The sequence below is a fragment of the Dendrobates tinctorius genome, unplaced genomic scaffold (assembly GCF_039654945.1).
Source record: "Dendrobates tinctorius isolate UK_male_01 unplaced genomic scaffold, ASM3965494v1 ptg000168l, whole genome shotgun sequence".
Taxonomy (NCBI): domain Eukaryota; kingdom Metazoa; phylum Chordata; class Amphibia; order Anura; family Dendrobatidae; genus Dendrobates; species Dendrobates tinctorius.
The window spans coordinates 85243-111284 of NW_027361835.1; the positions used below are offsets into that span (position 1 = coordinate 85243).

The 26042-nt window shown below is 62.8% G+C and overlaps 1 protein-coding gene across 2 annotated transcripts; it reads right to left on the reverse strand.

The window, feature by feature from the left end:
* Positions 1 to 657: 657 nt before the first annotated feature.
* CYP2R1 (cytochrome P450 family 2 subfamily R member 1) lies at positions 658 to 25469 on the reverse strand. 2 transcript variants are annotated; one of them, XM_073550742.1, is made up of 5 exons: positions 25187 to 25469; positions 16521 to 16662; positions 15619 to 16251; positions 5803 to 6132; positions 658 to 990 (listed from the first exon to the last, which is right to left on the reverse strand). In XM_073550742.1, exons 1-5 carry the CDS (start codon positions 25400 to 25402, stop codon positions 815 to 817), a joined length of 1497 nt encoding a protein of 498 aa, XP_073406843.1. In that variant the 5' UTR covers positions 25403 to 25469; the 3' UTR covers positions 658 to 814. The 2 variants fall into 2 exon arrangements, with proteins under 2 accessions (XP_073406843.1, XP_073406842.1); XM_073550741.1 differs by having other exon boundaries at positions 25154 to 25469.
* Positions 25470 to 26042: the final 573 nt, after the last annotated feature.

The following is a 26042-nucleotide window of genomic DNA, read 5'->3' on the forward strand; positions in this document are numbered from 1 at the left end:
TAGCGGTAAAATCTGCAGCATGTCCATTAATTTTGCGGAATCGCAGCGATTCCTCCGCCACCGGATGTGGCTATGCCCATCATGCGTGAAGTGAGCGCTTCATGTGCGGATGGTACCCAGGGTCTGGAGGAGAGGAGACTCTATGCCCGGGGTACCACAGCCCTGTAAAAAATAGAACTAAAATAAAAAACCGTCATATTCTCACCTTCTGGCGCCTCTCAGCCACGCTGCCCGCATCTTCCGTTCCCAGGGATGCATTGCGCGCGTTACCTCTGATGACGTCTCACATGATGCTCAGAGGTCAATGTCGCAAGGCATCACTGGGAGCAGACGTTGCCAGCAGCGTGGCTGAGAGGCGGGAGGTGAGGATACTATTTTTTTTTTTATTATTTTTTACCATTCTTTTACTATTGATGCCGCATAGGCAGCCTCAATAGTAAAAAGGTGGTCACACTCGTCAAGCACTATACTGTGTGTGACCAACCCGTCAATCACCTTTCCAAGTGATGCTTCAAATTGCTGGGAAAAGTGCAAGCATTCTGCAAGCTAAAAACGCTTGTGCTTTATCCGCGGCCGGGAGTTGCGGACATTTCCGCAGCATTTCTGCAACGTGGGCACATTGCCTCAGGGATTTATCAATATAAGGTAACAACAGCGCAACGTTTAGAATGTCTTTATGTATAAAATATTTTTTAAAAAGGCACTGAATCTATGACCCGGGATCCACTGCTCCCTCCTGGGATCCACTGCTCCCGGAGCTTCCAGGCCCAGTCTGAGCAGATGATGAGGGTAGTGTCCTCGTAGTCCCCGGGGGTCACCGCCTCTCAGCACACACCGTGTACGGGTGCGGCTGCAGCGTCATCCCCAGCTTCGGCTTCAGGGTTGGAATAAATCCGAGTGGAAAACTGAGATGAAATCGTTGTAGAAAAGCGGAAAAGAAGAGGAAGAGCTCCATGCGGGCGAGCGGCTCCCCCAGACAGTTCCTCCGGCCTGCCAAAACAAAGCGCCAAAGATCAGCGGCATCACAGCATCCACTATACCCCCCCCAACCCAGAGATCAGCGGCATCACAGCATCCACTACACCCCCCCATCCAGAGATCAGCGGCATCCACTACACCCCCCCGTCCAGAGATCAGCGGCATCACAGCATCCACTACACCCCCCCATCCAGAGATCAGCGGCATCCACTACACCCCCCCGTCCAGAGATCAGCGGCATCACAGCATCCACTACACCCCCCCATCCAGAGATCAGCGGCATCCACTACACCCCCCCCCAACCCAGAGATCAGCGGCATCACAGCATCCACTACACCCCCCCATCCAGAGATCAGCGGCATCCACTACACCCCCCCCATCTAGAGATCAGCAGCATCCACTACACCCCCCCCATCTAGAGATCAGCAGCATCCACTACACCCCCCCATCTAGAGATCAGCAGCATCCACTACACCCCCCCATCTAGAGATCAGCAGCATCCACTACACCACCACCACCACCCCCCCCCCCCAATCCAGAGATCAATGGCATCCACTACACCCCCCCATCCAGAGATCAGCGGCTTCACGGCATCCACTACACCCCCCATCCAGAGATCAGCGGCATCCACTACACCCCCCCCATCTAGAGATCAGCAGCATCCACTACACCCCCCCCATCTAGAGATCAGCAGCATCCACTACACCCCCCCCATCTAGAGATCAGCAGCATCCACTACACCCCCCCCATCTAGAGATCAGCAGCATCCACTACACCCCCCCATCTAGAGATCAGCAGCATCCACTACACCACCACCACCCCCCCCCCCCAAATCCAGAGATCAATGGCATCCACTACACCCCCCCATCCAGAGATCAGCGGCTTCACGGCATCCACTACACCCCCCATCCAGAGATCAGCGGCATCCACTACACCCCCCCCATCTAGAGATCAGCAGCATCCACTACACCACCACCACCACCCCCCCCCCCCCAATCCAGAGATCAATGGCATCCACTACACCCCCCCATCCAGAGATCAGCGGCTTCACGGCATCCACTACACCCCCCATCCAGAGATCAGCGGCATCCACTACACCCCCCCCATCTAGAGATCAGCAGCATCCACTACACCCCCCCCATCTAGAGATCAGCAGCATCCACTACACCCCCCCCATCTAGAGATCAGCAGCATCCACTACACCCCCCCATCTAGAGATCAGCAGCATCCACTACACCACCACCACCCCCCCCCCCCCCCAAATCCAGAGATCAATGGCATCCACTACACCCCCCCATCCAGAGATCAGCGGCATCACAGCATCCACTACACCCCCCCCATCCAGAGATCAGCGGCATCCACTACACCCCCCCCATCTAGAGATCAGCAGCATCCACTACACCCCCCCCATCTAGAGATCAGCAGCATCCACTACACCCCCCCCATCTAGAGATCAGCAGCATCCACTACACCCCCCCATCTAGAGATCAGCAGCATCCACTACACCACCACCACCACCACCCCCCCCCCCCCAATCCAGAGATCAATGGCATCCGCTACACCCCCCCATCCAGAGATCAGCGGCTTCACGGCATCCACTACACCCCCCATCCAGAGATCAGCGGCATCCACTACACCCCCCCATCCAGAGATCAACGACATCCACTACACCCCCCCCATCCAGAGATCAGCGGCGGCACAGTGTCCACTGCACCCCCCCCACCACCATCCAGAGATCAGCGGCAGCACGGTATCCACTACACCCCCCCCCCACCATCCAGAGATCAGCGGCAGCACGGTGTCCACTACACCTCCCCACCATCCAGAGATCAACGGCAGCACGGTGTCCACTACACCCCCCCCACACCATCCAGAGATCAGCGGCAGCACGGTGTCCATTACACCCCCCCCCCCCATCCAGAGATCAGCAGCATCCACTACACCCCCCTCCCCAGCCAGAGATCAGTGGCGTCCACTACACCCCCCCACCATCCAGAGATCAGTGGCGTCCACTACACCCCCCCCCCCAGCCAGAGATCAGCGGCGGCATGGCGTCTACTACAGATCAGAGGAGGCTCAGCATCCACTACACCTCCCCATTCAGAGATCAGCGGTGGCACGACGTCCACTACACCGCTCCCGTCCAGAGATCAGCGGCGGCACGGCGTCCACTACACCCCCCCCCCATCCAGAGATCAGCGGCGGTACGGCGTCCACTACACCCCCCACCATCCAGAGATCAGCGGCAGCACGGTGTCCACTACACCTCCCCACCATCCAGAGATCAGCGGCAGCACGGTGTCCACTACACCCCCCCCCATCCAGAGATCAGCAGCATCCACTACACCCCCCCCAGCCAGAGATCAGTGGCGTCCACTACACCCCCCCACCATCCAGAGATCAGTGGCGTCCACTACACCCCCCCACCATCCAGAGATCAGTGGCGTCCACTACACCCCCCCACCATCCAGAGAGCAGTGGCGTCCACTACACCCCCCCCAGCCAGAGATCAGCGGCGGCACGGCGTCTACTACACCACCCCACCACCAGAGATCGGCGGCACGGCGTCCACTACAGATCAGAGGAGGCTCGGCATCCACTACACCTCCACATTCAGAGATCAGCGGTGGCACGACGTCCACTACACCGCTCCCGTCCAGAGATCAGCGGCGGCACGGCGTCCACTACACCGCCCCCGTCCAGAGATCAGCGGCGGCACGGCGTCCACTACACCCCCCCACCATCCAGAGATCAGCGGTGGCACGACGTCCTCTGGACGGGGGCGCTGTAGTGATCAGCGGCAGTACGGCGTCCACTACACCCCCCCACCATCCAGAGATCAGCGGCGGCACGGCGTCCACTACACCGCCCCCGTCCAGAGATCAGCGGCGGCACGGCGTCCACTACACCCCCCCACCATCCAGAGATCAGCGGTGGCACGACGTCCACTACAGCGCCCCGTCCAGAGATCAGCGGCGGTACGGCGTCCACTACACCCCCCCACCATCCAGAGATCAGCGGCGGCACGGCGTCCACTACACCCCCCCACCATCCAGAGATCAGCGGCGGCACGGTGTCCACTACACCCCCCCCCCACCATCCAGAGATCAGCGGCGGCACGGTGTCCACTACACCCCCCCCCCACCATCCAGAGATCAGTGGCGGCACGGTGTCCACTACACCCCCCCCCCACCATCCAGAGATCAGTGGCGGCACGGTGTCCACTACACCCCCCCCCCACCATCCAGAGATCAGCGGCGGCACGGTGTCCACTACACCCCCCCCCCCACCATCCAGATATCAGCGGCGGCACGGTGTCCACTACACCCCCCCCCCCACCATCCAGATATCAGCGGCGGCACGGTGTCCACTACACCACCCCCCCCACCATCCAGAGATCAGCGGCGGCACGGTGTCCACTACACCACCCCCCCCACCATCCAGAGATCAGCGGCGGCACGGTGTCCACTACACCCCCCCCACCATCCAGAGATTAGCGGCAGCACGGTGTCCACTACACCCCCCCCCCACCATCCAGAGATTAGCGGCAGCACGGTGTCCACTACACCCCCCCATCCAGAGATCTGCAGCATCCACTACACACCCCCTCCCCCCATCCAGAGATCAGCAGCACGGTGTCCACTACACACTATCCAGAGATCAGTGGCGTCCCCTACACCCCCCAGCCAGTGATCAGTTGCGTCTACTACACCCCCCCACCATCCAGAAATCAGTGGCGTCCACTACACCCCCCCACCATCCAGAGATCAGTGGCATCCACTACACCCCTCCAGCCAGAGATCAGCGGCAGCACGGTGTCCACTACACCCCCCCATCCAGAGATCAGCGGCAGCACGGTGTCCACTACACCCCCCCAGCCAGAGATCAGCGGCGGCACGGCGTCCACTACACCACCAGAGATCAGCGGCGGCACGGCGTCCACTACAGCCCCCATCTAGAGATCAGAGGAGGCTCAGCATCCACTACACCTCCCCATTCAGAGATGAGCGGCAGCACGGTGTGCACTACACTTCCCCGGAGATCAGCGGTGGCACAACGTACATTACACCCGCCCCCATCCAGAGATCAGCGGCGGCATAGCGTCCATTACACTCCCCCCATCCAGGGATCAGCAGCGGCACGACATCCACTAGACAGCCCCCTCCAGAAATCGGCGGCACGGCGTCCTCTACACTCCCCCATCCAGAGACCAGCGGTGTCCACTACACCCCCCCCAGCCAGAGATCAGAGGTGGCGCAGCATCCACTACACCTCCTCATGAGACCAGCGGCGGCACGGCAGCCACTACACCACGTATCCATAGATCAGCGGCGGCACAGCATCCACTACACATTCCCTCATTCAAAGATCAGCGGCGGCAGAGCGTCCACTACACCGCCTATCCATAAATCAGCGGCGGCACAGCGTCCACTACACCGCCTATCCATAGATCAGCGGCGGCACAGCGTCCACTACACCGCCTATCCATAGATCAGCGGCGGCACAGCGTCCACTACACATTCCCCCCATTCAAAGATCAGCGGCGGCACAGCGTCCACTACACCCCCCATCCAGTGATCAGCGGCGGCACAGCGCCCACTACACTCCCCCATCCAGTGATCAGCGGCGGCACAGCGCCCACTACACTCCCCCGGGGATCAGCGGCACAGCGTCTACTACACTCTCCATCTACCGAACCACCCTCTCCGAAGATCTATCAGAAGGTAGAAGCTTTAGGATGATACATTGTATCCAGGAGAGTCTAAGGAACAGCAATCGCCCTCATCATCCTCACAACCACCGTCATCCCTGGCAGACCCTCACCTAATGAGAAAGGCACGAACGCCTCCCTCTTGGCAAACTGTCCACTGCTGTCCAGGAAGCGCTCCGGACGGAAGATTTCAGGGTCAATCCAGTATTTCTTGTCGTGGTGGACGGAGTACAGGTTGGTGATGACCGTGGTGCCCGCTGGGATGGAATATCCTCGCACTACAGTGTCCCTGGAAGTGGCGTGAAAAATCCCTAAGGGGGCGATATTACAGAAGCGCAGGATCTCGTGCAGGACGGCCTCGGTGTATGGCATGCTCGACCTCTCCTCAAAGGTCGGGGTCCGATGGGGTCCCACCACAAGGTCAATCTCTTGCTGCACCTGAACTAAGAGGGAAAGCAAAGACACGTCACCATATTACACTTCCCCGAAGCCGATTGCTACTCCCGCCATCCCCCCTGCTCTACACTACAGCACTACTCAATTAAAGTCCAGGAGTCCAGCTCTGCTGTACTGTGACATGGAGTCTGGTCTGAAACCCTCCTCTAACAGAATAGTGAGTGCAGCTCTAGAGGTGACTGGAGGATAAGACGTGATGTAATAGCAGAATAGTGAGTGCAGCTCTGGAGGATAAGACACGATGTAACAGCAGAATAGTGAGCGCAGCTCTGGAGGTGACTGGAGGATAAGACACGATGTAACAGCAGAATAGTGACTGCAGCTCTGGAGGTGAATGGAGGATAAGACACGATGTAACAGCAGAATAGTGAGTGCAGCTCTGGAGGTGACTGGAGGATAAGACGTGATGTAATAGCAGAATAGTGAGTGCAGCTCTGGAGGATAAGACACGATGTAACAGCAGAATAATGAGCGCAGCTCTGGAGGTGAATGGAGGATAGAGCACGCCCAGGAAGAGGAGGAGCATCTGTGCTGAGCATCTGCAGGCTAGGGCCTTGCTAAGCTCCTGGGAAGGGAGGTTTTTTCCTGCAAGGACTTTCCATCTGCCCCCTTCCCAGGAAAGAGGACTTTCCCTGGGACTGAGCGCCGGGGCTGTGCCCCTGGCTCCCACCCTCCGGCAAGCCAGCTGGGGGTGGGGGGCCTCAGCACCATCCAGAGGCCAGGGTGCAGCCAGCCAGTCCCAGGGAGATGGGGAAGAGACGGAGCCAAGAGAGAGGGGGTCGCAGGACCCAGGAGCCCCGGGACACCGGGCCCCCCGAAGCTGGTACCGTGGCGGCTCCTCCTCCCGGAGGAGTGGCGGCCCAGAGCAGAGGTGCAGTGGCAGAGCCCCCCAACATCTGGGGCTCCAGAGCTGAGGGAGAGCCATCCACCATCTACGCCTCCCGCATCCATGCGCACCTCTGCGAATATGAGGAGGCCGCCAAACAGCTGGGAAAACTCCGGGAGGAGTTAAGGGGAGCACGAGCGGTGGCTAAGAACCGGCTCCCCGCCTCGAGACGAGCTGAGGTCTCCGCCACGGTGGAGAGGCTGAAGGGGGCTATCAGGGCCTTGGAGGAGATACGGGCGGCTATCCTGAGTGGGAGCGGCCCCTTTGCAGAGAAACTGAAAAATGATGACCGGTTTAGAGCCATGACCGGAGGGTCTCCTGGGGGGTCGGGAGGCCCCTGCCAGGTGGAGCACGAAGAGGAGGATGGCGGAACATCTACGCCTGCCCCACCTGAAGGCCTGGTGAGCAACAACACCCAGGTAACATGCAGCGGGGTGGCCCCTGAGCAAGTGGCTCTCCCACCGGACTCCAGTTACTCGGAGGAAAGTGGGGGCGAGGGGGAGGCTGGTGGGAGTGGGGACAGTAGTAGTGAGGGGGGCTGCCTCGTCCTACAACAGGTGAGGCAGATCGAGTCCCCAGAGCGGTTTGGCACACTGCTCTTTGGGGATGAGGTCTGCCCTGAGGACGAGGCAACCGGAAAGAGGAAAAAGAAAAAAAACAAGCGCAAGCCAAAGAACACCGTGGCTGACAAACTTATGTTTGTCCCTCTTTCCGGGGCCCCTCTGTCCCGCTGTATGGAACCCGCTGCCCACCCCGGCTCGGGCCCTGTGGTGGGTCCGCAGCGGGGGCGCGGGGAGAGTGATGTGTGCCTGGACCTTACCGTCACATCTGGTGGTGGCGGTGAGGGTTCAGGCAGCGACATGGAGGTCGGTGCTGGTGCCAGTGGTGTAACAGCCGCTGGCGGTATTGGCAGTAGTGGTGTCCGGGCTCAGTCCCCGGTGGCAGGGGGGGCTGGCCTGGCGCTCAGCACGGGTACAGCCAGGACCGCACCTCCGGCGGTGAGTGCTGGGGTCTCTGGATCCCCCACGCACGGGTCCGTTAAGTCTGGTCCACTTATGGGGGTCCAGAGACCTAGAAAGGGCGTGGAGGCTGCTGTGAAGCAGCAGCTAAAAAAATGCAAGGGGCTGGTAGCTCCTCTGACGGCGCCCGTGGCAAGAGCGGGGTCCCCGGCGCGTAGACCCAAAAAGGGGTCCGTGCTGGGGGCACCGCCGCCGCTGGGCGACGAGGGGGAGTGGCCAGCCCTGCCAACATCAAGTGGTGGGTTCAGGGGCGCAGTGACGGTCCGTGAGGGGGGCGTGGCCTCCCCGAGTGTTGCCCAGCCTGCAAAGGCTGCGGCATGCGGGGGGGGCGTGTCCTCCTCGGCCGCTGTCCCGCCCGCTGTGCCCGCGTCACCTGGGGAGGGCGTGGCCTCGCAAGGGGTCACTGCTCTGCCCGGGGTGGCTGCGGCCGGCGGGGGGGGCGTGGCCTTGGCGGGCCCACTGCCTCCTGTCCCGCCTACCCCCTCAAGCAGCATAGTGCCCCCAAAAGTCGGTAGGGAGTTGTCGGGGTCCCCAGCCCGCTTACCTCCATCTGGTGGTGCGGGGGCTCTGGCGCTCCTTGGGAAGCCGGCGGGGGCGAACAGCAGAGGGCAGGGTGCGGTGGCAGTGGCCGTCCCTGTCCTCAGTGCAAAGACACCGCAAAAAGAAAAAAAAGTGGAGCCAGAGAACCCAGGAGCTGCTGCTGCTCCCAGGCTCGGGCAGGGCGTACTGAGTGCGCTCTGCTCGGAGGTATTTAAAGGGGCAGCGGCACTCTTGGACAAGAGTTGGAGCAGTGCCAGCAGCTCCAAGGAGCAGAGCACTGGCCAGTCAGGGCCCCCAGCAGGCAGGCAGGGGTACTGCAACACCAAGTCTGCTAATGTAAATAGTGGTCTATCTGGAAGTGAGAGTGGGAGTGAGATAGGAGATATTTTTGAAGAGCTGTTTGAGGACATAAATGGTGATGTGAGCGATATGGATGAGGGAGTGAGTGCGAGTGTGAATGTGGCAGTAAATGCTGGAGTGAGTGCCGGAGCGAGTGGAAATAATAAAAGAGTGAACGGGAGAATGAATGAGGGTGCTGGCACAAGTGGTGGTAGTGGTGGGAGGGCTGGCCCGTCTGCCCCCCCATCCGCGAGGCCCCAACGTAATTATGCGGGGGTCGCGGCTGGGGGTCGGGGTGGTTCCGGGGGGGTCTCCTCGCCTCCGGGCTCCGGGGACGGCGGTTTGCACCGCCGTTTCCTGGAGGCCCTCCAAAGGGGAGAAAGATCGATCATGGTAGAGGGGAGGACAGTGGACCTGTCTTTCTGGATAGAGAGACATGGCCTAGCAGCCTTCCAAAATCAAAGGGAGGGAGGGACTGTTTGGTCTCTCCCCACAGCCGGGCAGGGGCCGCCAAGAAGGAATGTGGTCCGTCTTAGGTGGGGGGGCAGTGAAGCTTGTCCACCTAGGAGCAAGGTGGTGGAGCTCCTCCTTAAGATGGGCTTCGGGGCGAATGACATCTTTGCCCTGATACACCCTTCGGCGTCCCGCTTCTTCGACGTCAGCTTCGTGCGGCCAGAGGGGCTTGAGCTCTTCTGGTCAAACTACGAGCTGGTGCGAGAAGAGCCCGGATGGCGAGACTTCGTGGCTCAAGCGGTGTCTCGCCAAAATTCCGTCAAGCGAGTGACCGTGGTTACATGTAACGAGTCACTCGCAGGCGTGGACATCATGACGTGGCTTTCCCGTTACGGGGAGGTCACCGAGGTCCCAAAAAAGAACAGGGACGAGTTTGGCATCTGGTCGGGGGGCTGGACCTTCATGGTCAAATTGAAGGTTTCCGGCGGCACGGTCACCCACATCCCTTCCTCGGCGTTCCTGGGAAGGGACAGGATCCTGGTCTTCTACCAGGGGCAACCGAAGGTCTGCCACAAGTGCGGCGACCCCACTCACTTCAGCGCCAACTGCAAGGTGCAGAAGTGCGCGTTGTGTGGTGGGGTAGGTCACCTGGCTGCCTTGTGCAAAGACATTCGGTGCCACCTGTGTGGTGACCTGGGTCACCCTCTCAGCCGCTGCCCTCGCTCTTTCTCTAATGCCGCCACAGGCCCGGTGGGGGGAGACCGCGGGGGGGCAACCCCCGGTGGCGCTGCTTCTGCTGTGGCAGGTGGTGGCGAAGGGGGAAGGGCTGAGGGGCCAGTGAGGAAGGGCAATGCTGCAAGGGGCCCCGCGTACCAGCGGAGGCAGGAAAAACGCCAGGGAGGTAAGGGACAGGTGGAGCCTCGGGCAACCGGGGTGATGCCTGCTCCTCCCTCCAGGCCCGTGGCCAAAGCCTCTGAGGCCCTGGGGGAGAGTGCGGTGAGTGAGGAGATCAGGAGGATGGAGAGAGAGGAGAAAGCGGCTGACTCGGACAATTCCTCTCAGTATGAAAGTGTTGATGAGGATGTCCAAGAGCAGCCTACAGCACCAGGTGGCAAAACCAGGCGTGCCAAGCGCAAAGCGGTGGGGAGGAAGGCTGACAAGCCTTCAAAGTCCCCCCCACCCCCGACCACAAGGGTGCATACGGAAGGGCCCGCTGACCCCCCTCTGATCAGACTCTCCAACCGGTTCAGCGCCCTCGGGGGTTCAGATGATGAACCGCAAGACGAGGGTACTGGGCCGGGGGCAACACCGGAGGGTCCTTCAGGGGATGGCGGAGTCCGTCCCTCAGGGGGCATTGCTCCTCCTGAGGGGGGGACAGACCTGGAACCCGGGGGCGAGGACACCGGGGGGGGTGGGATGGACACGTCGGGAGCTTCCCTGAAAAGGAAGGTGTCTGACCCCTCCCCAGGAGGAGGTAATAGCGGGGTAGGGAAGAAATTGGCCATCCAACTCGATCACCCATGATGGCTGAACTCGCCCCGTTGACGCTGGCGTCTATTAATGTCGCCAGCATTAAGTCAGATGCGGCTCGCTTCACGGCCTTTGATTTTTTCTCCCGGATTGAGGCAGAAATTTTATTCTTGCAAGAGACCAGACTAACAGACATGGGGGCCATCTATAAAGCACGGAGGGAGTGGAGGTGCGGGCCCTCATACTGGTCTCTTGCGGCCGAGCCGTATAGCGGGGTGGCAGTCCTTTTTAAGACTGCAGCAGTTGAATGCCGACGGGTTACTGAGTTGGAAATGGGGAGGTGCCTGATCCTAGATGTCTTCATGAGGGGACAAGAGCTCCGGCTCATCAACATCTACGGCCCGCAGTCCAAGTGGGACCGCAAATGTCTCTTCCTGAGGATCAAGCCCTTTCTTTTTACGAGCCGACAGGTGGTCTTCGGTGGGGACTTCAACACCATTACGAGGTCCCGTGACCGGGGGGGTCCCGGAGATCGCCTGGCTTATGATAGCGTCGCGTTGAATAGCATAGCCAGTGAAGCTCGCCTGGTGGATGCCCACATCCGGCACACTCCAGGTCACGGAGGTTTCACCTACCATAGGGGTAGCTGTAGGTCTAGAATAGACAGGTTTTTTTTGAAGGAGGACGCCATCTTTTCTGCTGTGTCCGCCGTTGAGGTGGAGTTCTCCGATCACTGTCTAATTTTCTTTTCTCTGAATGTTGCAGAGACTCCTCGGATGGGAAGAGGGCTGTGGAAGCTCAATTCGTCCCTGCTGGAAGAAGCGGAGGTGAGACAATCCTTCGAGGATTTTCTTCAGAGCCAGGTACCGCTGTTGGATCTCTGTAGTAGTAAGTCAGAGTGGTGGGAGATCTTCAAAAAGCGGGTGGCGGGGTTCTTCCGTCAGCTCTCGAGCCTCAGGAGTCTGAACAGGCACCGCTTGTACCAGGCTCTGGGGAGGAAACTCGAGCAGCTTGTCTCGACTGGAGGTGACCGAGAGGAAATCTCCAGAGTGAAATCTTTGCTCAAGAGGTGTCAGTATGATAGGCACACATCCTTGGTTTTTGAGAGGGACTTCGGGAAGTACCGCTCGCCCGACCCTTACAGAAACTGTAAGATGTCAGTGAATTGTAAGATGGTGACAGGACTGATCGACAGTACGGGGTCCCTGAACAGATCCAAATCAGGGATCCTGGAGGTGGTCAGATCCTTCTACTCACACCTCTTGGAAAAGAAGGATCTGGATCGGGACAGGATGTCGGCTTTCCTGGCTGAAGCCATCCCTGAGCCAGGGGGTGACCCCTCTCTTGGTGTTTTGGCAGAAGAAATCAGGGAAGAGGAAGTGAGACTGGCCATTGATGGGCTTCGGCTCAAGAAATCGCCAGGTCCGGATGGCTTAACATCTGAGTTCTATAAGACTTTTAGGGACTCCTTGGTCCCCCTCTTGACAGGGGTCTTTAATGAGTGTCTCTCCTCGGGCACTCTTCCCGGCTCAATGAGGAAGTCAGCCCTCATTATTCTGTCAAAGGGTAAGGATCCGTCCCGAATCGAGAACTGGCGTCCCATAGCGCTTCTCGATACGGACCGGAAGGTTCTGGCCAAGGTGCTGTTTAATCGGCTGGTGAAGTTTGCACCCCGGCTCCTTTCAGGGGCCCAGCATTGCTCTGTTCCAGGCCGCAGTACTTTTAGTGCTGTGCTCGGTGTCCGAGAGGCAGTGGAGCAGGGTAGGGCAGGTCACTGGAAGGGGTACTTGCTGTCATTAGATCAAGCGAAAGCCTTTGACCGGGTCAACCACGAGTACCTCTGGTCCGTCCTTTTGAGGTATGGTCTGCCTGGGAGGTTTGTAAAATGGTTAGAGATCTTGTACCAAGGGGCTGAGACTTTTCCGCTGGTGAATGGTTGGTCAGGTCGTCCTTTTGAGGTGGGTTCTGGGGTCCGTCAGGGCTGTCCGCTGAGCCCGCTTTTATACGTGTTCGCGATCGATCCCTTCTTAAGGAGGGTAGATCGTGGACCGTTGGCGGGAGTCGGGATGGACCGGGCGGGCTCTGGCTCCTCTCTGAGGGTGGTGGCGTACGCCGATGATGTTTCCCTGTTCGTATCCTCGAGAGGGGAGGCGGACTGGGTCATGTCGGAGGTAGTGCGCTACTCGGAGGCATCCGGGTCCATGATCAACCGGGATAAGTGTGAAAGTCTCTGGCTGGGAGGGGGAGATCCTAGTTTTGATCTCCCGGACACCCTTCCAGGGCCCCAGGCCACCGCCAAAATTCTAGGCATCGAATTTGGCCCCGGGGACTACCCCCAGCAAAATTGGGAGGGCAGACTTAAGATCGCCGCCCAAAAGGTGGACCAATGGAAGGGTTGGTCTTTAACCCTGAGGGAAAGGGTTGCCCTGGCTAAAGGCTATCTGCTACCTTTATTGATATACCTGGGCAGTGTGTGCATCTTGCCGGAACCTCTCTGGACGCGGGTCTATAGCCTGTTCTTCCAATTGTTATGGGGGAATAGGCTTAACCTAATCAAGAGGGAGGTTACATACCGTACGAGGAGACTAGGCGGGTTGGGTATGGTCAACCCGGTGGTGTTTCTAGTAAACACCTTTCTTAAGACTAACATCTCTAACCTCTGGCTAGAGAGGGCTCCTCCGTGGGTAGTCTCCTGCAAGGGTTGGCTTTGGCCTTTCTTCCAGGAATGGGAGACAGGAGGGCGGGTGAAGGACCTACGCACACCTCATGGGCATCTTCCGGCTTACGCTACCCCGGTTCTGAAGGTGATCCGCCGGTGGGGTCTGGGAATGTGGGAAATCAGGACCATGTCGAGGCAGTGCCTTGACAGGAGGGTCCTGTTGACCCATTTCCAGAAGCCCCTGGCCCTTAAGGATTGCCCAGGCCGGGATCTGGAGGTCGGGCTGGGGCTTTTAAATTCTAAGCGGATCCCCATGAAGTTTTGGGACTTGACCTGGCGTTGCTTCCACGGGAGGCTGTATGTAAGGGACAACTTGAAGTGCAGGAACTCCGATGACCGGGGTTGCCCTCGTGAGGAGTGTGGCGACGTGCTGGAAAGCATGGAGCACTTCCTGCTTCATTGTCCCTTTAATGCAGAGGTTTACAACAGGGTGGGTGCCTCCATACGTTGGCCGCGGCTGGCGTCCCTCTCCTACACTGAATGGGCCTATGGAGCGTTCAGATCCCTGGGTGGCCGGGACCCGTGCACTTTATTCCTAGTCAGTGCAGCGGTTAGGTTCCACGCTTGGAATGCACGGTGCCTAGTTACGACGCGGAAAAAAACCCTCCCAAGGGATGAGGTGGTAGGAAACATCTTGGGTGACCTGGTGAAGGTCCGTTCTTTGGAGTTCGAAAGGTTGGGTGTGAGGAAGGCCTCTTGGCTTTGGAGAGGCCTCTCCTTTTAAAAACGCACTCAAGGGAGAGCTAGCTCCGTGTGAATGAGGGTAGGGATAGCATAAGTTTCACTGGGTGTGTTAGGGACAGAAGTAGGGGCAGATAGGGACAGGGAGGGACAGGCACTGAGGGACAGATAGAGAGTTAGTTATGATAAGTTAGGTAGAGTAGGGCCAGGAAGGGACAGACAGGGACAGTTTCTATAGGGACAGAAGTAGGGACAGTCTTAGTTCTTGAGGGATAGGATGAATGTGTTAGTGAGGGATGGAGCCTCTAGAACCCCGTTTTCCTGGTGGTGGGCTGGTGCATGCCACCTTAGCTTTTTGTTTTAAAAACAGGACATATAATGGATATTGGGCTTACAGGTGCCAAACTTGGGCCTTGGGTATGTAAATGCTGTGTTTAGTTTGTATATTAATGCGTAAGTAGATGGGATGGTATTGAGAGTTTTGGAAAATGTCTTTTGGTTGTGCTTTGGTAAAAGGAAAAACATATAACACACGTTTTTTTTGTTTTTTTAGTTAGAATGTGTGGATGGGGTGTAGTCAGGTTGGGAGGGGGGTGCATGGGGGGTGGTGGATGGATGACCGGATGCCAAGAGCAACATGAAGGAGCAGAGGAGCAGGGCAGGAGAAGTAGACTCTGCGGACCCTGGAAAGAGTTTTCGTGTGGAATCAAAAGGCCATAAACTTTCGTGGACCAGATTTTGCAGTGACAAGGCTACAAACTTGTAGGACCTGCGGTGCAAGGTGGTGGGAAAAAAGGCTGCGAACTTGTTGCCATGTGTGGGAGAGGAAAAAAAAAAAAAAAAAAAAAAAAAAAAAAAAAAAAATCTTTGCTGTGTAATAGGAGGTAAGGTTTGTCGGCCAAAGTGGCAGAGTTCTTGTTTTTTTCAAGGCGGAGGGCCAGGAAAGGGTTATTTTCGTTTGGTTTTTGTAAATAGTAAAATTGTAAATAGTAAACTAGTAAAATCGGTGAGGTGTGAATGGGGGTGAATGGGGGTGAATGGAGTGAGAGTGGGGAGAGGGGTTTATGTTTCTTTGTATTTTCTTTTAAGTGGATTCCTGCTGGGGGACCCTAAGCTGCCAAGCTTAGTGGAGGACAAGGAAAGGATTTGGACTTTCAGTTGTTTGCGCATGTTTTGCACATTTTATGTCTGTCTATGTTGGTTTTCTTTAGTTTATGTATTGTGGTTTGTTTCTGAGTGTAATTTTGATAATTTTGTAAAATAAAAGAGTTGGAGGATAAGATACGATGTAACAGCAGAATAGTGAGTGCAGCTCTGGAGGAGAAGCCATGATGCAACAGCCGGACATCAGTAATCTCGCTCTCACCTTGTATATTGGGGTACAGCGCCATGAAGAGCATGGCCCACCTCAGCACATTGGTGGTGGTCTCGGTGCTGGCGATGATCAGCTCCCCCACAGAGAAGATGAGGTTTTCTGTGGAGTAGGAGCTGTCGGGATCAGCCGTGCTCCTCTCCATCTCATCCAGATACGCATCTATGTAGTGTCGCGGTGAGTGCAGTGTGCGGTTTTCGGAGAACCTCCCGATGATGCGTAGGAGGAAGTCGTAGACCTCGGCGGCGTTCCTGAAGAGCTGGCGGTGCTTCCCGAAGGGCAGGAGGCCGATCAGGGGGAAGGCGTTGTAGAGGAAGACCCAAGCGCTGGCCGCTAGCTCGATGTTCTCGCTGAAGATCTCGATCATGTGCAGGAAGTCGCCGTCGTCGTAGCGGAAGCGCTCGCCGAACAGGATGAGGTTGGAGATGTTGGACACTGCGATGGTGGTCAGGTGCTTGGGGTCAAAGGCTCTGCCCTTGTACGTGTCCACTGCGTCCAGGAAGAAGCTTGACTCCTCGCAGATCCGACTCTCAAACCACTTCTGACCGTACCCGAAGGTGCGGAAACAGCCGATGGCCAGCTTCCGGTGCTCCGTCCAGCAGCGCCCGTACTTGGCGTTCAGAAGGCCTGGAAAACCAAGTCAGGACCCAAAATGGTACAAATGTCACCATGTGTCAGTGTGGAGCACAGGATGATTGGTGCACAACTCGATACAGTGTAACAAACCCTCAGCGAGGAGAAGACTTAGATCTGAGCAAGTTTTCAGCTTCAGAATGGAAACAAAAATATTTGGGTTCACTGACAACAAGCAGAGATCTCAGAAAAAAAGACAAACTGGAACAAGGGTACGACCACACAGGGCACAAGTCCGTTACATGGGACTGCACGCTTCTCACCTCCCATCTTCGTTAGTTTCAGAAACAGCGGCAGCGACGGGCGGTCGGCGAACACATCGCTCTGCCGCAAAAGACATTCCTTCAGCGCGTCATAACCGTTCAGCACCACAGCGGAGATGCCCCCAAGGTCTAAACTAAAGATCTGAGGGGAAGAAAGAGGGGGCGGTCACCATAATGTAACCCTCATACCACACGTAAGAAGCAGATCCCCCCGGTCTCACCTCCCCGTGCTCCCCGGTCTCACCTTCCCCGGTATCACTTCCCCGTGCTCCCCGGTGTCCCCCGGTCTCACCTTCCCCGATGTCACCTCCCCGTGCTCCCCGGTGTCCCCCGGTCTCACCTTCCCCGGCGTCCCCTTCCCCGGCGTCCCCCGGTCTCACCTTCCCCGGCGTCCCCTTCCCCGGCGTCCCCCGGTCTCACCTTCCCCGGTGTCCCCTTCCCCAGTGTCCCCTTCCCCGGTGTCCCCCGGTGTCCCCTTCCCCGGTGTCCCCTTCCCCGGTGTCCTCCGGTCTCAATTTCCCCGGTGTCCCCCGGTCTCACCTTCCCCGGTGTCCCCTCCCCCGGTCTCACCTTCCCCGGTCTCACCTCCCCGTGCTCCCCGGTTTCACCTTACCCGCACTCCCCGGTTTCCCCCCGGTCTCACCTTCCCCGCGCTCCCCGGTTTCCCCCGGTCTCACCTTCCCCGGTCTCACCTCCCCGGTTTCACCTTACCCGCACTCCCCAGTTTCCCCCCGGTCTCACCTCCCCCGCGCTCCCCGGTTTGCCCCCGGTCTCACCTCCCCCGCGCTCCCCGGTTTGCCCCCGGTCTCACCTCCCCCGCGCTCCCCGGTTTGCCCCCTGTCTCACCTCCCCCGTGCTCCCCGGTTTGCCCCCTGTCTCACCTCCCCCGCGCTCCCCGGTTTGCCCCCTGTCTCACCTCCCCCCGCGCTCCCCGGTTTGCCCCCTGTCTCACCTCCCCCCGCGCTCCCCGGTTTGCCCCCTGTCTCACCTCCCCCCGCGCTCCCCGGTGTGCCCCCTGTCTCACCTTCCCGTGCTCCCCGGTTTCCCCCCGGTCTCACCTCCCCCGTGCTCCCCGGTCTCACCTCCCCGTGCTCCCCGGTTTCCCCCCGGTGTCACCTCCCCCGTGCTCCCCGGTGTCACCTCCCCCGTGCTCCTCGGTGTCACCTCCCCCGTGCTCCTCGGTCTCACCTCCCCCGTGCTCCCCGGTCTCACCTCCCCCATGCTCCCCGGTTTCACCTCCCCCGTGCTCCCCGGTGTCACCTCCCCCGAGCTCCCCGGTTTCCCCCTGGTCTCACCTCCCCCGTGCTCCCCGGTCTCACCTCCCCCGTGCTCCCCGGTCTCACCTCCCCCGTGCTCCCCGGTCTCACCTCCCCCGTGCTCCCCGGTTTCCCCCCGGTCTCACCTCCCCCGTGCTCCCCGGTCTCACCTCCCCCGTGCTCCCCGGTCTCACCTCCCCCGTGCTCCCCGGTCTCACCTCCCCCGTGCTCCCCGGTTTCCCCCCGGTCACACCTACCCTGCGCTCGCCGGTTTCCCCCCGGTCTCACCTCCCCCGCGCTCCCCGGTTTCTCCCCGGTCACACCTACCCTGCGCTCCCCGGTTTCCCCCGGTCTCACCTCCCCCGCGCTCCCCGGTTTCTCCGGTCTCACCTTCCCCGTTGTCCCCTGGTCTCACCTTCCCCGGTGTCCCCTCCCCCGGTCTCACCTCCCCGTGCTCCCCGGTTTCACCTTACCCGCACTCCCCGGTTTCCCCCCGGTCTCACCTTCCCCGCGCTCCCCGGTTTCCCCCGGTCTCACCTTCCCCGGTCTCACCTCCCCGTGCTCCCCGTTTTCACCTTACCCGCACTCCCCGGTTTCCCCCCGGTCTCACCTTCCCCGCGCTCCCCGGTTTCCCCCCGGTCTCACCTTCCCAGCGCTCCCCGGTTTCCCCCCGGTCTCACCTCCCCCGCGCTCCCCGGTTTGCCCCCTGTCTCACCTCCCCCGCGCTCCCCGGTTTGCCCCCTGTCTCACCTCCCCCGTGCTCCCCGGTTTGCCCCCGGTTTCACCTCCCCGTGCTCCCCGGTGTCTCCCTGTCTCACCTTCCCGTGCTCCCCGGTTTCCCCCCGGTCTCACCTCCCCCGTGCTCCCCGGTGTCTCCCGGTCTCACCTCCCCGTGCTCCCCGGTCTCACCTCCCCCGTGCTCCCCGGTCTCACCTCCCCCGTGCTCCCCGGTGTCACCTCCCCCGAGCTCCCCGGTTTCCCCCTGGTCTCACCTCCCCCGCGCTCCCCGGTTTGCCCCCTGTCTCACCTCCCCCCGCGCTCCCCGGTGTGCCCCCTGTCTCACCTCCCCCGTGCTCCCCGGTGTCCCCCGGTTTCACCTCCCCGTGCTCCCCGGTGTCTCCCTGTCTCACCTTCCCGTGCTCCCCGGTTTCCCCCCGGTCTCACCTCCCCCGTGCTCCCCGGTCTCACCTCCCCGTGCTCCCCGGTTTCCCCCTGGTGTCACCTCCCCCGTGCTCCCCGGTGTCACCTCCCCCGTGCTCCCCGGTGTCACCTCCCCCGTGCTCCCCGGTGTCACCTCCCCAATGCTCCCCGGTTTCACCTCCCCCGTGCTCCCCGGTGTCACCTCCCCCGAGCTCCCCGGTTTCCCCCTGGTCTCACCTCCCCCGTGCTCCCCGGTCTCACCTCCCCCGTGCTCCCCGGTCTCACCTCCCCCGTGCTCCCCGGTCTCACCTCCCCCGTGCTCCCCGGTCTCACCTCCCCCGTGCTCCCCGTTTTCTCCCCGGTCTCACCTCCCCCGTGCTCCCCGGTCTCACCTCCCCCGTGCTCCCCGGTCTCACCTCCCCCGTGCTCCCCGGTTTCCCCCCGGTCACACCTACCCCGCGCTCGCCGGTTTCCCCCGGTCTCACCTCCCCCGCGCTCCCCGGTTTATCCCCGGTCACACCTACCCTGCGCTCCCCGGTTTCCCCCGGTCTCACCTCCCCCGCGCTCCCCGGTTTCTCCGGTCTCACCTTCCCCGTTGTCCCCTGGTCTCACCTTCCCCGGTGTCCCCTCCCCCAGTGTCCCCCGGTCTCACCTTCCCCGGTGTCCCCTCCCCCGGTGTCCCCCGGTCTCACCTTCCCCGGTCTCACCTCCCCGTGCTCCCCGGTTTCACCTTACCCGCACTCCCCGGTTTCCCCCCGGTCTCACCTTCCCCGCGCTCCCCGGTTTCCCCCGGTCTCACCTTCCCCGGTCTCACCTCCCCGTGCTCCCCGGTTTCACCTTACCCGCACTCCCCGGTTTCCCCCCGGTCTCACCTTCCCCGCGCTCCCCGGTTTCCCCCCGGTCTCACCTTCCCAGCGCTCCCCGGTTTCCCCCCGGTCTCACCTCCCCCGCGCTCCCCGGTTTGCCCCCTGTCTCACCTCCCCCGCGCTCCCCGGTTTGCCCCCTGTCTCACCTCCCCCGTGCTCCCCGGTGTCCCCCGGTTTCACCTCCCCGTGCTCCCCGGTGTCTCCCTGTCTCACCTTCCCGTGCTCCCCGGTTTCCCCCCGTCTCACCTCCCCCGTGCTCCCCGGTGTCTCCCGGTCTCACCTCCCCGTGCTCCCCTGTCTCACCTCCCCCGTGCTCCCCGGTCTCACCTCCCCCGTGCTCCCCGGTGTCACCTCCCCCGAGCTCCCCGGTTTCCCCCTGGTCTCACCTCCCCCGTGCTCCCCGGTCTCACCTCCCCCGTGCTCCCCGGTCTCACCTCCCCCGTGCTCCCCGGTCTCACCTCCCCCGTGCTCCCCGGTTTCCCCCCGGTCTCACCTCCCCCGTGCTCCCCGGTCTCCCCCCGGTCTCACCTCCCCCGTGCTCCCCGGTCTCACCTCCCCGTGCTTCCCGGTCTCCCCCCGGTCTCACCTCCCCCGTGCTCCCCGGTCTCACCTCCCCCGTTCTCCCCAGTCTCACCTCCCCCGTGCTCCCCGGTCTCACCTCCCCCGTGCTCCCCGGTTTCACCTCCCCCGAGCTCCCCGGTTTCCCCCCGGTCTCACCTCCCCCGTGCTCCCCGGTCTCACCTCCCCCGTGCTCCCCGGTCTCACCTCCCCCGTGCTCCCCGGTCTCACCTCCCCCGTGCTCCCCGGTCTCACCTCCCCCGAGCTCCCCGGTTTCCCCCCGGTCTCACCTCCCCCGTGCTCCCCGGTCTCACCTCCCCGGTTTCCCCCCGGTCTCACCTCCCCCGCGCTCCCCGGTCTCACCTCCCCCGCGCTCCCCGGTCTCACCTCCCCCGCGCTCCCCGGTTTCCCCCCGGTCTCACCTCCCCCGCGCTCCCCGGTTTCCCCCCGGTCTCACCTCCCCCGCGCTCCCCGGTTTCCCCCCGGTCTCACCTCCCCCGCGCTCCCCGGTCTCACCTCCCCCGCGCTCCCCGGTCTCACCTCCCCCGCGCTCCCCGGTCTCACCTCCCCCGCGCTCCCCGGTCTCACCTCCCCCGCGCTCCCCGGTCTCACCTCCCCCGCGCTCCCCGGTCTCACCTCCCCCGCGCTCCCCGGTCTCACCTCCCCCGCGCTCCCCGGTTTCCCCCTGGTCTCACCTCCCCCGTGCTCCCCGGTCTCACCTCCCCCGTGCTCCCCGGTCTCACCTCCCCCGTGCTCCCCGGTTTCCCCCCGGTCTCACCTCCCCCGTGCTCCCCGGTCTCACCTCCCCCGTGCTCCCCGGTTTCCCCCCGGTCTCACCTCCCCGTGCTCCCCGGTCTCACCTCCCCCGTGCTCCCCGGTCTCACCTCCCCCGTGCTCCCCGGTTTCACCTCCCCCGTGCTCCCCGGTTACACCTCCCCCGAGCTCCCCGGTTTCCCCCCGGTCTCACCTCCCCCGTGCTCCCCGGTCTCACCTCCCCCGTGCTCCCCGGTCTCACCTCCCCCGTGCTCCCCGGTTTCACCTCCCCCGTGCTCCCCGGTGTCACCTCCCCCGTGCTCCCCGGTGTCACCTCCCCCGTGCTCCCCGGTGTCACCTCCCCCGAGCTCCCCGGTTTCCCCCCGGTCTCACCTCCCCCGTGCTCCCCGGTCTCACCTCCCCGGTTTCCCCCCGGTCTCACCTCCCCCGCGCTCCCCGGTCTCACCTCCCCCGCGCTCCCCGGTTTCCCCCCGGTCTCACCTCCCCCGCGCTCCCCAGTTTCCCCCCGGTCTCACCTCCCCCGCGCTCCCCAGTTTCCCCCCGGTCTCACCTCCCCCGCGCTCCCCGGTCTCACCTCCCCCGCGCTCCCCGGTCTCACCTCCCCCGCGCTCCCCGGTCTCACCTCCCCCGCGCTCCCCGGTTTCTCCGGTCTCACCTCCCCCGTGCTCCCCGGTTTCTCCGGTCTCACCTCCCCCGTGCTCCCCGGTTTCTCCGGTCTCACCTCCCCCGTGCTCCCCGGTTTCTCCGGTCTCACCTCCCCCGTGCTCCCCGGTTTCTCCGGTCTCACCTCCCCCGTGCTCCCCGGTTTCTCCGGTCTCACCTCCCCCTGCTCCCCGGTTTCCCCCCCCCCGGTCTCACCTCCCCCGTGCTCCCCGATCTCACCTCCCCCGTGCTCCCCGGTTTCTCCGGTCTCACCTCCCCGTGCTCCCCGGTTTCCCCCCCAGGTCTCACCTCCCCCGTGCTCCCCGGTCTCACCTCCCCCGTGCTCCCCGATCTCACCTCCCCCGTGCTCCCCGGTCTCACCTCCCCCGTGCTCCCCGGTCTCACCTCCCCCGCGCTCCCCGGTCTCACCTCCCCCGCGCTCCCCGGTTTCTCCGGTCTCACCTCCCCCACGCTCCCCCGTTTCTCCGGTCTCACCTCCCCCGTGCTCCCCGGTTTCACCTCCCCCGTGCTCCCCGATCTCACCTCCCCCGTGCTCCCCGGTCTCACCTCCCCCGTGCTCCCCGGTTTCACCTCCCCCAAGCTCCCCGGTTTCCCCCCGGTCTCACCTCCCCCGTGCTCCCCGGTCTCACCTCCCCCGTGCTCCCCGGTCTCACCTCCCCCGTGCTCCCCGGTCTCACCTCCCCCGTGCTCCCCGGTGTCACCTCCCCCGAGCTCCCCGGTTTCCCCCCGGTCTCACCTCCCCCGTGCTCCCCGGTCTCACCTCCCCGGTTTCCCCCCGGTCTCACCTCCCCCGCGCTCCCCGGTCTCACCTCCCCCGCGCTCCCCGGTCTCACCTCCCCCGCGCTCCCCGGTCTCACCTCCCCCGCGCTCCCCGGTTTCCCCCCGGTCTCACCTCCCCCGCGCTCCCCAGTTTCCCCCCGGTCTCACCTCCCCCGCGCTCCCCAGTTTCCCCCCGGTCTCACCTCCCCCGCGCTCCCCAGTTTCCCCCCGGTCTCACCTCCCCCGCGCTCCCCAGTTTCCCCCCGGTCTCACCTCCCCCGCGCTCCCCAGTTTCCCCCCGGTCTCACCTCCCCAGTTTCCCCCCGGTCTCACCTCCCCCGCGCTCCCCAGTTTCCCCCCGGTCTCACCTCCCCCGCGCTCCCCGGTCTCACCTCCCCCGCGCTCCCCGGTCTCACCTCCCCCGCGCTCCCCGGTCTCACCTCCCCCGCGCTCCCCGGTCTCACCTCCCCCGCGCTCCCCGGTCTCACCTCCCCCGCGCTCCCCGGTCTCACCTCCCCCGCGCTCCCCGGTTTCCCCCTGGTCTCACCTCCCCCGTGCTCCCCGGTCTCACCTCCCCCGTGCTCCCCGGTCTCACCTCCCCCGTGCTCCCCGGTTTCCCCCCGGTCTCACCTCCCCCGTGCTCCCCGGTCTCACCTCCCCCGTGCTCCCCGGTCTCACCTCCCCCGTGCTCCCCGGTTTCCCCCCGGTCTCACCTCCCCCGTGCTCCCCGGTCTCACCTCCCCCGTGCTCCCCGGTCTCACCTCCCCCGTGCTCCCCGGTTTCCCCCCGGTCTCACCTCCCCCGTGCTCCCCGGTCTCACCTCCCCCGTGCTCCCCGGTCTCACCTCCCCCGTGCTCCCCGGTTTCACCTCCCCCGTGCTCCCCGGTTACACCTCCCCCGAGCTCCCCGGTTTCCCCCCGGTCTCACCTCCCCCGTGCTCCCCGGTCTCACCTCCCCCGTGCTCCCCGGTCTCACCTCCCCCGTGCTCCCCGGTCTCACCTCCCCCGTGCTCCCCGGTCTCACCTCCCCCGTGCTCCCCGGTCTCACCTCCCCCGTGCTCCCCGGTGTCACCTCCCCCGTGCTCCCCGGTTTCCCCCCGGTCTCACCTCCCCCGTGCTCCCCGGTCTCACCTCCCCGGTTTCCCCCCGGTCTCACCTCCCCCGCGCTCCCCGGTCTCACCTCCCCCGCGCTCCCCGGTTTCCCCCCGGTCTCACCTCCCCCGCGCTCCCCAGTTTCCCCCCGGTCTCACCTCCCCCGCGCTCCCCAGTTTCCCCCCGGTCTCACCTCCCCCGCGCTCCCCGGTCTCACCTCCCCCGCGCTCCCCGGTCTCACCTCCCCCGCGCTCCCCGGTCTCACCTCCCCCGCGCTCCCCGGTTTCTCCGGTCTCACCTCCCCCGCGCTCCCCGGTTTCTCCGGTCTCACCTCCCCCGCGCTCCCCGGTTTCTCCGGTCTCACCTCCCCCGCGCTCCCCGGTTTCTCCGGTCTCACCTCCCCCGCGCTCCCCGGTTTCTCCGGTCTCACCTCCCCCGCGCTCCCCGGTTTCTCCGGTCTCACCTCCCCCGCGCTCCCCGGTTTCTCCGGTCTCACCTCCCCCGTGCTCCCCGGTTTCTCCGGTCTCACCTCCCCCGTGCTCCCCGGTTTCTCCGGTCTCACCTCCCCCGTGCTCCCCGGTTTCTCCGGTCTCACCTCCCCCTGCTCCCCGGTTTCCCCCCCCCGGTCTCACCTCCCCCGTGCTCCCCGATCTCACCTCCCCCGTGCTCCCCGGTTTCTCCGGTCTCACCTCCCCGTGCTCCCCGGTTTCCCCCCCAGGTCTCACCTCCCCCGTGCTCCCCGGTCTCACCTCCCCCGTGCTCCCCGATCTCACCTCCCCCGCGCTCCCCGATCTCACCTCCCCCGCGCTCCCCGGTCTCACCTCCCCCGCGCTCCCCGGTCTCACCTCCCCCGCGCTCCCCGGTCTCACCTCCCCCACGCTCCCCCGTTTCTCCGGTCTCACCTCCCCCGTGCTCCCCGGTTTCACCTCCCCCGTGCTCCCCGATCTCACCTCCCCCGTGCTCCCCGATCTCACCTCCCCCGTGCTCCCCGGTCTCACCTCCCCCGTGCTCCCCGGTCTCACCTCCCCCGTGCTCCCCGGTTTCTCCGGTCTCACCTCCCCGGTTTCCCCCCTCCCCCCGTGCTCCCCGGTTTCTCCGGTCTCACCTCCCCGGTTTCCCCCCTCCCCCGTGCTCCCCGGTTTCTCCGGTCTCACCTCCCCGGTTTCCCCCCCAGGTCTCACCTCCCCCGTGCTCCCCGGTCTCACCTCCCCCGTGCTCCCCGGTCTCACCTCCCCCGCGCTCCCCGGTTTCTCCGGTCTCCCCTCCCCCGCGCTCCCCGGTTTCCCCGGTCTCACCTCCCCCGCGCTCCCCGGTTTCTCCGGTCTCACCTCCCCCGCGCTCCCCGGTTTCTCCGGTCTCACCTCCCCCGCGCTCCCCGGTTTCTCCGGTCTCACCTCCCCCGCGCTCCCCGGTTTCTCCGGTCTCACCTCCCCCGCGTTCCCCGGTTTCTCCGGTCTCACCTCCCCCGCGCTCCCCGGTTTCTCCGGTCTCACCTCCCCCGCGCTCCCCGGTTTCTCCGGTCTCACCTCCCCCGCGCTCCCCGGTTTCTCCGGTCTCACCTCCCCGTGCTCCCCGCTCAGCTCTCTCATATACACGTGCGGGTCTCGGGCAAGAGCCAGGATGTTCCCGATCAGCGGCAGTCCGGGGGGCCCAGGGGGGAAGCTCGGGGGTCTCCGCTGCCTCCGGACCTGTCTGACGAGGAAGATGAGGAGAAGCAGGGCGGCACAGGCGGCCGCGACCCCCCAGAGAGGAGCCCGGGACCCCCCGAGCAACATCTCACAGCGGAGCCGACCAGCTGAGCACGGGACCGCCCCCCGCACGCACAGGATTGGCTGCAAGCGAGGAGCCGTCTGCTGATTGGAGGAAGAGCGGAGAGAGGAGAGAAATAAGTGACGTCACCGCCCCGCCCATCCGGCAGCGCCGATATTGTGTACGAGTGACGTCACAGCTCCCCACCTCTCGCCCCATTATCCTATTGGAGGACGGGGCCATTATTCCAGGAGGGCAGAAGACTGCACTGTCACATTGTAACGGATCAGAGGAAATGTCCTGTATGATGAGGATCTGACTCCTCAGAAAGGGAAGAGACCGCATCACACAGGAGAGGAAGAAGCCGCACAGTGCGCACCATCACCAGACCACAGCGCAAAGTCAGGGGCGACTACAGTACAGCACACTGCAACCAATTGGGGCTGATCTCACAGCACTTACACCCTCACTACACAGGCAGTATTATAGTAGTTATATTCTTGTACATAGGGGGCAGTATTATAGTAGTTATATTCTTGTACATAGGGGGCAGTATTATAGTAGTTATATTCTTGTACATAGGAGAAGTATTATAGTAGTTATATTCTTGTACATAGGGGGCAGTATTATAGTAGTTATATTCTTGTACATAGGGGGCAGTATTAT